The sequence below is a fragment of the Kryptolebias marmoratus genome, linkage group LG15 (genome assembly GCF_001649575.2).
Source record: "Kryptolebias marmoratus isolate JLee-2015 linkage group LG15, ASM164957v2, whole genome shotgun sequence".
Classification (NCBI taxonomy): Eukaryota; Metazoa; Chordata; class Actinopteri; order Cyprinodontiformes; family Rivulidae; genus Kryptolebias; species Kryptolebias marmoratus.
Window position 1 is genome coordinate 33,957,977 of NC_051444.1, and position 11,383 is coordinate 33,969,359.

Consider the following 11,383-nt stretch of genomic DNA (forward strand, 5'->3'; position numbering starts at 1 on the left):
AACTTAAAGCGAACAGTAAACTACTGTCGTAGGAGAGAAAACACAACTTACCAGTTGTCGCAGCAACAGCCACTGATTCGGTAAGCCGAACTCGCTCGTGCAGCCCCTGGAGGGCAAGACTCACCCGCAGCTCCGACCACGTATGGTCACGAGGCTACTAGCGACGAACGAGACATATTTGAAATACGGAGGTATAATCACACCTGCACGCGAGAAGAACAAAAGGGATTGAGCGCCTGGTGTCACGTGACTATATAGTCACGTGGGTCACCGGCAGGTCACAGGTGACTTTGTCGTGATTAGTACTCGACCTGCGCATGCGCAAGAATGATCATTCAGTGCTTGAAGCACCGCCTCTGGCGGTCAGTAGGGATGAAATAGAACTGCTTGCAGTTCTAGTTATTTTTCTTTTTCTTCTGATAATAAAAAATCATACTGCAGCCCAAAGAGTGTTGGGATGACATGTACATAGTAGTAACAAGGGCTTGCGTATGCTGCTCACAAAAGTACTCATATGTGTCCACCTATAGAGGGCGATATCATTGAGGTTTTTCATTTTCCTGTAACTGTAAGTTGCACAAATAAAACTCAAAGTTCCCGCAACTGTCTCGAATCAGTTGTGGGGACTGAAATAGGCCACCCCCATTTCTTGTTCTCGGGGGTTCAATGGTTGATCCCTATAAAACTCACTATGTTAAATCTACTTACCTAGGTGAATATACTAAGTCGTCACAGTCAGATAATTATTTTCAAAAATTTGCAAATTATGCTTGCACAAATATTTAATGCGACCTAGGAAGAAACATATTTGGCCATATCTTGAAAACAATAGTAGCTGATTAGATGAAATTTGATCTGTTGTGGGGAGAAATTCTGAGTTAGTGGACCAAAATTGACAAACATTGAGCAATAGGGTGCACTATAGACCAAAGAAATTGAATTGAAGTTAATGTTTTTGTCAATCGAAGATCAATTTGAAAATATGCAACTTTTGCTTAAAATTCCTAAATGTGCTAAAACATACTTCTGACAACTTCTTCTTGAATTCAAAGCCAATCAGTATAAAAGTTCTTATGTTACACCGAAAGACAATCCTGATGAAAAGTTTTTCAGGAGAAGTTATTTGCTATAATGAGCAGGGTAAAAAAAATCATGTAACATAATAAGCTTAATGCAAAACTTGGTAACGCCTATATGAGTAACTATAAGGGCTCAAAAAGCTGATATTTATGACTAGAAAACTTATAACAGTTGTTAACAATGACCCTTTAAAGGTGAACTGAAATCATTTTTCAAATTGACATTTTATGAATGTTATTTAGTCAAACACATTCACACAACATTCCAGGGACCCATTTTTGTGACCTAAAACTCAAATTCTCCAGAATCAGATGAAAGTTCTTCAGATTCGGATTCTGATGATCAACAAGAACCATCATGGCCAACAAAACAATGGGCATAATGACAGAGTTTGGAACGTGGAACAATGAGAACCAATTACACCCAGACCGTTGTCATGACATCAACACACAAACCAAAAAATTAATAACAGCGTCAGGAGAGAGCTAACATTGCTAACATGAAGCTAACCCGATGCTAACTGGATGCTAACTCGTAAAATACGTGACCGCACTTGAGAGTGGCGTTTATGAACTTTCACACCAGAGTAAACTAATCAACAGTTGTTTCAAACTACGAAATTTGTTTAATCACACATGGATTGTCGATACTTTTTCATCAATAACAAACTGCTCTGAATCACAAACTGATCTCAGACTGTCGGCCTGTAGCTCATACCTTTTAGGACAGCACGCGTTCATGATGTCAAGTTTGAAGTAAAACGTCCTGTTTCTAGTCTCCTTCTCTGTGACAATGTCCTTTTAAAATTAAAAATAGTTGACAAAAGTTCCTGTTTTTTGGCATAAAGCCAGTCCACTGCATTAATGAAGGTTGGAGTGGTGGCTTCTTTTTCAAGAGGTCCAAACCCGAGTTCTAATAGTAATTCATCCATCGGAGCTTATAGATCCACATATGAGAAAGGTTTTTATCTTTCATGAAAAAAGTCAAAAACACCTGAGTGGTTTCTTCAATGTTCAGTATTAAAAAAAAAAAAAAATATATATATATATATATATATATATATATAAAATTATATATATATATATATATATATATATATAATTTTACAACAAGCATACTTTATGATTTTCTTTTTCTTTCAAAACACTTTTCAGTTCAACTTTCACATTTTTATCGACATGGAAAGTATTTATTCTTCATTTTCTCTCCATTTTACATGTTTGACATATTTTGCCATTGCATTGTAATTTCCTTTTACCAATTTTGTGTTGGTTTCCTGATTATTTTCCTAAAAACTGATTGGAATAAAAAAGGAAATGTGAAAGAAAAACAGCAGCAGATTTGTCAGATATCACAGGGGTTACAGGAAGTTTTTAGGTGAAGAAATATTATTGTTTTTGGTTTGTTGTACACAGACTTACTGTTATTTCTTTCTGCCCACTAAACAGGACAAACATTTCTATCTGGAGAACATAAACACACCAAAGATTCTTGTCAAAAGCATCCTGGACTACGATGTTGTGCATAAGATTTCTCTGGTGTTACACGTGCAGGTATAGTAAAACATTTCTGGAACAATAACCAGGTAGGTCCTACAACTGCTTTGGTTTAAAACATGTCTTTTCTTCCAGGACACATTCAGTGGTTCAGCTTCAAATGAGCCATTCTTTACCTCTGTGGCCACCATCACAGTGCATGTGAAGGATGTGGATAACCGCCCTCCATGGTTTCAGCCGTGTGTGAGGACCAATTTTGGAATCACAAAACTGTGTGTGAGCACTGGCTACAGAGGCAAAGTCAACCTGACTGAGAAGGAGGCAAGTGGCTGATTATTTGGAATTTTTGAATTAACTTTTTATATTAATCTCACAAAAAATGAAAAAAAAAACATTTCTAATTAATTTTTTTTATTTGTTAGTAACTTAGCATGCACACTGTTGGAGCATTATTATCACTTGCCACCAAAAAGCAAAGACGATAACATTTTTGGCTGTGGTCATGTGTTTGTGTGTGAGTCTGTCACCAAAATATCTGAATAACCACTAGACCAATGTTATTAAGAAGATAATTATGAATATACATCTAAAACTGCTTACCTTTTGGAATCAACTCGATCTAAGATGGCCGACACACCCAACTGATTGTAAAATACACAGAAATGGCTATAACTCAGTCAGCCTTACAGATACGGTGCTAAAAGTTGATGTGGTAGCGGCTAATTCAAAACATACTCCATGTGCATGAGACTGTGCATAACATTATTTTCAGGCTTTGAGTACAAGGCTTACATCCCCATCATTTCAAAGGACAATCTTCATTTAAAACTCTATCATAAAAAGAAGTGGAAAAGTAAAGAATACTAGGCCTTTAATTTCAGTCATTAAGTGTGAATCCAGTTATGCAATTAGTTTAATAATAAAAATGATTAAGTTGTTTTATCATATGATACATCAGTCAGAGCAGTGTTCATTTATTATTCCTGTATCTGTTGTCATAAATGGTCACACAAATAGGTTGCTTTAAATAAAAAAAATGTTGTTGAAGATGCAGTCAGATACATGCAGAGGTGGAAAGAGTACTGTACTCAAGTATTTACACAATTTAAGTTATTTGTGTAAAATCTATTCACATAAAAGTAAAAATTAGTTCCTTGAAAATTTACTTTGAGTAAAAGTTATATCAGAATGGCATCTCTCCTGCAGTTCACAAAAGACAATAGAAAGTGTTTTTCAAGCTCTTAAATAGAATAAACAAAACAAACAAAACATGTCCACAAATATTTAAAGAGACTGTCATTTCAGTGCAAACCATCCCATGGTGCTCAGCTTGTTCAATACCAACACATGTCAAACAAAACCTCAAGCAGCTGACAGAAAAACTCTTAAATTACCTGCCCTGCTCGAGAGTTTGATTACAGTTCATTCTTGGTGCTAGAAATGATACAGTTTGGCCTCACAGGGACATTGGAGTATATACCATGACTTTTAAAATAGTGCCTGTTTATGAATAGTAATATACAGTTATATAAAATAATATAGCTATTAAAAAAAGGTTCAGGTTTGTAAAATATTTTTTTATGATGTAGTGATGCCTGGTCAGAGAAGTTTTTCTATATTGAGTCATTGTTATTTTCAAATTCCACAAATCAAAAGCTTCAAAATGATATATTGTTTGGTGAATTATTACCTGGCTAGCAACAAGCTAGGTTTATTTGTGAGTTTGAAAATTCTATTTTAAATGGTTGATTTAATTTGTCATCAGGAATCATGCTGTATAATTAAAATGGGGAATCCCCAAGCTTCATAATGATGCCAAACATTATACAAAATGATTTCTTGGTGTTATAGCAGTCAGCAAAGATAAATGGTCAATTTCAATAGAAATTCAAATCCAGTCCAACTGTATTTATAAAAAGCACTTCAAAGCACCACAACAGACCAAAGTGCTGGACAGAGTTGAAAATAAAACATGGCTCATGCAAGACAAAAGTGCAAATAAAACACGGGTAAAATAAAACCAAGTAATGAAAACGCAGACATAGGAAATCAGATAAAACAAGAAAACTCAGTAAAATCTATCAAATTTTTGGAAATAAAATCGGAGACGAATATAACTAAAACTAGAATTGCAAGCAGTTATCGTTGGGGTCTAAGCCACTTGACGCATATCCCCTCTCCCCAACATTTGCCCCCCCAATCATTGGAGGACCTGTCAAAGCAGTTGTAGATTCATATGTCAATATCCTGATGCCTAATTGTGTCCCCAGGCTCTTAAAAAAGTTTTAAGGTTAGTTTATTTCACAAAGTGCCTGCTCCCAAATGTAAGCCAGCTATTTTCCTTCGTTCAGTCAGAGAAAGTCTTACTTTTTAGAGTGACTTGATGAATAAATTGTATCACTGGAGGAGCTACCATTTACTGTTTTTGGTAGGAAAATATGCCAATGAATAGACAAAAAAAAAAAGTGTTTTTTGTGATGTTTAGGAATGGTTATTTTGTGGTCCATTTGTGTCCCCAAGTTATCAAAGTATGACATAGTTTACAAAGTGAACTATGTCATAATGCAGCTTGAAAAATTGTAGAAAGGGTAGAAAGATCAGGATTTTTTAGTGATTCTTTTTTTGTTTTACTCATAGGCCACACCCACTTTATCCAGTCATTGCCATATTGGGGGAAATAAGTGTGCTCCTCAAAATGTGTCTTTGATTTGGTTTACATTCAGTTTTCTATTGTTTTAATATAAGTTCTTTAAATTCCCCCTTATGGTTGACATTTACTAATTAATCCTGAACCTATCAACCTTCGCATTAAAATTTTTTGTTGATTTGTGGTATATTGCCACAAATCAACTGGAGGTGGTGATCTGGATGGTGATCTGGATCACAATTTGGATTATACATTTAAGTGATCGCCGCTCACAATCATTCAGGATTTTTTTCCAGCCACATTTCTTCCTCGAAGACGATGGGTCCCCACTATCCTTCCAGTTTTTAATAACATGTTGGACAGTTTATAACCCAGTTTTAGTAGTTTCTGCAGTCTCCTTAGATGTTTTCCCTGCTTGATGCATGCCAATGATTTGACCCTTCTCAAACAGACTGACATCTTTTCCACGACCTCAGGATGTGTCTTTCAACATGGTTGTTTAAGAAATGAGAAGCAACTCATTGCATCAGTTGGGGTTAAATAACTTGTTGCCAGCTGAAATATAATCATGGAGTAATTATCCAACAGGAGGCTCGTAACTATTTGCTTAGTTAAATCCAGGTGGCATGTTTTTTGGTGGCCAGGCAGTGTATATATAATACTTGGTGGAAATTACTTAAAATCAAACATACTAAAATAAAAGTAAAAGTGGACATTCTAATTGTTACCTAAAAACGTACAAAGTACACAAAATTCATAATCAGCTACAGTAACACAGTAAATATAATTCGCTGCCTTCCACCTTTGGATACATGTCTGAGTTTATGTAATCAAACAACAACAGAAATAAAAGAGTCACCATGAATAGATGTGTGTCATGTAGGTCATGTTGACACATTCCGGTTTGTTGGCAATTTTGAAAACAAACTTTAGGCTTGAAAGAGCAGTTTACTACATATTTATTAGGTAAGGTAATTGTGATACTGGAGTCTGTTAATTTCACATTGAAACTGTTATTCTGACTCTTAGATTAAAATATAAAACAAAAACAAATTTGAAATGTTTTATGTTTGTATCTTTTAAAAAAATGGCAGTTTTTTCACATTTCTCAGAAATATAAAAGTAAGTGCTAACGAAGCAGTAGAAGAAAAAATAAATCACATGATTGATTTGAACCTACAGGAAGGCCCATTGGTGCTTGAACCTGGACCGGTGTTCGCCAAGGATGGAGACAAGAACTTGAGTGAACAGATCAGCTACAAAATCCTGCGAGGTTATAAAATAAACCACACATTCGATTTCTTTTTCATTTTTCTTTAAACAAAGAATATATTGCTTCTGTTTATTGTTGGCCTGCCACTACAAAGGCTTTCTGTATTTAAAAAAAGTGCATTTAAAAAATGACTAATTTCCTTTGAATACAGTAAAAAAAATCAGTTGTGATTTTATTTTATTTTACTGTCAATATTTTTAGACCTAGCACCAAAACATTCTACCTTGAAAAACATGACTTTGTTAGGATGAGTTTCTCTTTTTAAATGTCTGACACTTCTTTTGTCCACATGTTCACTTCTCTACTTGTTTTCTAAGCCCTCTGCATGCTGTCATGACCCCTTAGAAAAACTGAACAGAAACTAAGTGAAATAGCAGCCAAAATTCCAAGAAAAAGTTTTTAAAGGCCTTCAGAAATTCTTGAGTACTTTAGCTGAATACCACTTTAAAGGATCACACAAAGATCTGGCTGCTTGGATTAAAAAAACAAAGGATTTAGAAGGGTTAAAGCAGGCATGTCCAAAGGCCGGCCCTCGGGCCAAATGCGGCCCGTGACCAAATTTACACCAGCCCGCAGCCTCGATCATAAAATCAATAATATGTGGCCCGTCAGCACTGTCGCCCGCAGAGTACAAAAACCTATTTTATATTTCACCAGCAGATGGCAGTAGAGCTGCTCTCACCGCGGAAACGTTGACCCTCGTCACCCTTGGGGTGCCCATTTCAGAAATTGCGACTGTAAATAAAAAGCGTAAAGTCGACAGCGAGGGCCGCCGCTTTCAGGAGAAGCGGAAATTGGAGTATTTTTTTACCGAAATATGTAACAACTGTGTCTGCCTAATTTGCCAAGAAACTGTGGCTGTTTTCAAGGAGTTCAATATCAAGAGGCACTACCAGACGAAACATCCAAACCATGAAAATCTAACTGAAGCTGTTTTAACATCACAGCAGTGCTTTTTTACAAGAGTCCGTGAATCAAACGAAAATGCTACAAAGGCAAGCTACGAGGTGGCAACTCTGATCGCCAAGCGCTGCAAACCTTTTACTGAGGGTGAATTTATTAAAGACTGCATGATGAAAATGGTGGAGAAAAATCTGTCCTGAGAAGAAGCAGGAGTTTGCTAATGTTTGCCTGGCTCGTAATACTGTGGTAAGAAGACTTGAAGATGTTTCAGCTGATATTAAGAGACAATTAAAGGCAAAAGGAGTGGAGTTCGACTTTTTTTCTTTTTTTTTTTTTTTTTGCTGATTTTTTTCAAAGGAGTGGACGATGAAATGAACAAGAGTGAAGAGCTACTTGACCTTCAGAGCCTTAAGGACCAAACAAGAGGAACAGATTTATTTGCTTCTGTTTGTTCCGTCGTTGATGACATGAAACTCCCGTGGAATAAAGTCACTGGGTTTACAATGGATGGTGCACCTGCCATGGCTGGTGAGCGAAGTGGATTATCAACGCTAATCTGTAACAAAGTTAGCGAAGAAGGAGGCAAAGCCATAAAACTTCATTGTATTATTCACCAGCAAGTTATTTGTGCCAAACATCTAAAATATGATCATGTGATGAAACCGGTGATAAAGACTATTAATTATATTCGCTCCAAAGCCCTGTGCCACCGCCAGTTTCAACAGTTTTTGTTCGACATCCAGGCTGAATACAGAGATGTTGTGTATCACAACAACGTAAGGTGGCTCAGTCGGGGGTCTGCACTGCAGCGCTTCTACTCTCTTAGGGAGGAAATTGGACAATTTTTGGTAAAAAAGGGATAAATGATGCCAGAACTTTCCGATCCTGTTTGGCTGTCTGATTCCGGATTTTTAGTTGACATAACCCGACATCTGAACGCGCTGAACACAAACATTCAGGGGCAAAATGCTGTGGTAAGTCAACTGTATTCACACATCAGAGCATTTTGGGCCAAGCTGCTACTTTTCCAAAGACACCTGTCTCAAACGAAGCCCAATACCACACACTTCTCATTGCTGCAAGAAATAATGACCAGTTTTCCACAGAACAACATCAGTGCGCAAATAGTGAGGTATGCAGCAGACATCTCATCTCTGGCTGAGGAGTTTCAGCAGTACTTTTGGGATTTTGCAGCTATTGAAAAGAAGATCACACTTTTTTCCACTCCTTTCTCCGTGGACCCCGATGACGCTCCAGACCACCTGCAGCTGGAGCTCATTGAGCTGCAGTGTGATGCCGCGTGTCGCAGCCGACACCAACACCTCCCTCTTACCAACTTTTACCACCAGCTGGACAAAGGCTTGTCCAGCTGGACTGGACTGGACTGCATGAGGACGAGACTAAGTGACTCTCACCTACGTGACATCTTGTGCATCAAAACCACAGCTTTTGAGCCAGATCTGGTTCATATACTGCAGTCGAGATCTCAGTATCACCCTTCACATTAGAGCAGACAAAGTATTTGTTATGTGGTGATCAAAACTAGTTTTGAAATATGCACTGATTCATTTCAATCTGTGTATAATTTGTTCTTTGGATTTTCAGTTCACTTTATTAATTGACAACAGCATAGTAATTTCCAGTCAATAGAGTTCTTTGTTTAAATAGTTACACTTTTACTACTTGAACTATTGAAACATAATACTACAGGTCCAATGAATCCAGATAGTTACTGCTGAAAGTGCATTTTATTTTTTCTGTATCAAACTTTGAAGAACAGCCTGAAAACATCAACGTGAATTAGCTTTCTCATATAAACAGCATTTTGAGAGGTGTTTCATACATATAAACATAGCCTATCAGCTAAGTTCCTTTGTTAGTTTACTATGGGGCATTTGAAAAGTTGTTCCTACAATGTCTACAAATGAGGAATGAAATGCCATATATGCTTCTTATGTTTATTGTGTTGCTGAAAAACAAAATAGAATATTAATAAAATATGAACCCAGATATGTTGAATATTTCCGGAGGTTTTTTTTCCACACAGAAATTTTATTTATTTTATGTGGTCTTCAAATATGAAAGACATAGTGATTTTGGTAAAAACTTTAGATTTGTGATCTGTGTGAAGACTATTGCTATAAACATAAAACAGTTCATTTGCATTTAACATTAATGGTTCAAAGAACGTAAGGCTGAATGGTCGGCCCCCACACATTTTCACCTCACCAAATCTGGCCCTCTTTGCAAAAAGTTTAGACACCCCTGGGTTAAAGCTTTAGAATAGTACTGCTTACTATGTTATCTTAAATTATTACCTTTGTCGAGGAGGTTATATTTTCAGTAGTGTTTGTTTTTTCTGTTAGCAAGAATACTTTAAAACTAAGGAACAGATTTTGATGAAATGCTAAGGAATTTATTAAATTTTGGTCAAAATCTGGATCAGAATATTTTCTAATATTGCGATGGTCTTGACAGAGGTTTGCGTCTAGTTGTTACTTGCATACTTGCCAACCGTCCCGCATTGGGCGGGACAGTCCCGCATTTAGCCCCACCGTCCCTTGTCCCGCATCACCCTGTGCGGGACAGTTAAAAGTCCTGCATTCGGCCCTCACACGCCACACTTTGTATTTCTCACACAAAAAACACACACGCCTTTTTGTCACTTTAACGCTATATTTAGCGAGTTTTCAGATCCCTCTATCATTTTTTTAAAGCGACTAGTGACAAATCTAGTGACTTTGGTGGCTAAAGAGAGAAAGCACTCATTCTGCAGTGTACCGTAAGCCCCGCCCACTTCCCCAAGCTCCCGCGTGCCTCCTCGAGCACGATTGTTTTTGTGTGAGTCATGCTGTCATCTGATGACAGAGAGCTAAAGATGAGGAGGCAGAAAGATAAAGATGGAGGCAGGAAAGAAAGCTTTTCAGAGTGGTAGAAAGACAGCAGGAAGTTCTGTCTGAGCATGAAGAGGAGGCCTGGAAATGTTCAGGTTAGCTAAAGCTACTAATTACTAATAAATAACAAGTTACAACTGTTTACTGATCAGTATTTACAATATAACAGCTGAGAGGGTGGAGAGAAAGATCAAAACTTGAGAGCAACTAAGATGTGTGTTTAATTCAAATTAATTGATCAGAATTCAGGAAAATCCTGTTGAATCTATGATGTTTGTGTGTATTTCTGGGAGTGATGTTTCAAAGACATGATCAGCTGATGAATAGATAAGCTGTGTCTGGCAAAACTTTTTATATACAACTGTATATATTTGGGAAGACAGACTTAAACACAGAAAATGTAATACTTAAAATGTGAATGTGTGTGTATGTGAATGGTTGCATGTAAAGGTGTAAAAACATAAAAACCAAAACGTTTCACAACAATTTAACCAGACCTGTTGGATAAACATCTCTCCTGTTGCTGCAGCAAGAAGAGAAACAAATTCTCTACCTCCTGCTGCTTCATTATCAGTTGTATTAAAAGACAAATCTTTTAATAACTGCGACAGAGCAAACACACTGTTACCTGCCCTGTCCCACGTCTGCTGTTTACTACAAGTGCCAGATGAAGATTCTCTATAATGCTAAGTGTTGGGAAGCAGCTGGTTCTTGTATGAATTAATAAATAAAACAACTTAAAATGAGCATATCTTTAGGCAAATGTATTATATGACTATGGTATTTATCTTAGAGGCTTAATACATGATTTGAGTAGTTCTGTGTATTGCACCTCTCAGACTTTCTTTCTTTCTTTCCTTCTCTTTATTTCGAACAGACAAAATAAATATAAGCAAGAAATATATATATACACATATATATATATATATATATATATATATATCGATCGGTACAGATCGGGCGCTGTACCGATCTGTCGTGGTGAAGAGAGAGCTGAGTCAAAAAGTGAAGCTCTCGATTTACCGGTCAATCTACGTTCCTACCCTCATCTATGGTCACGAGCTTTGGGTAGTGACCGAAAGAACGAGAT

The 11,383-nt window shown here is 36.9% G+C and overlaps 1 protein-coding gene across 1 annotated transcript in view; it reads left to right on the top strand.

The window, feature by feature from the left end:
- The window catches only part of cdhr5a (cadherin-related family member 5a), a 63,389-nt gene that overhangs the window by 20,569 nt on the left and 31,437 nt on the right, over positions 1-11,383 (top strand). The window contains exons 6-8 of the mRNA XM_037979952.1: positions 2,529-2,633; positions 2,712-2,897; positions 6,406-6,496. Coding sequence (XP_037835880.1) covers positions 2,529-2,633; positions 2,712-2,897; positions 6,406-6,496 — 382 coding nt within the window. The remainder of the gene's footprint in view (positions 1-2,528; positions 2,634-2,711; positions 2,898-6,405; positions 6,497-11,383) is intronic.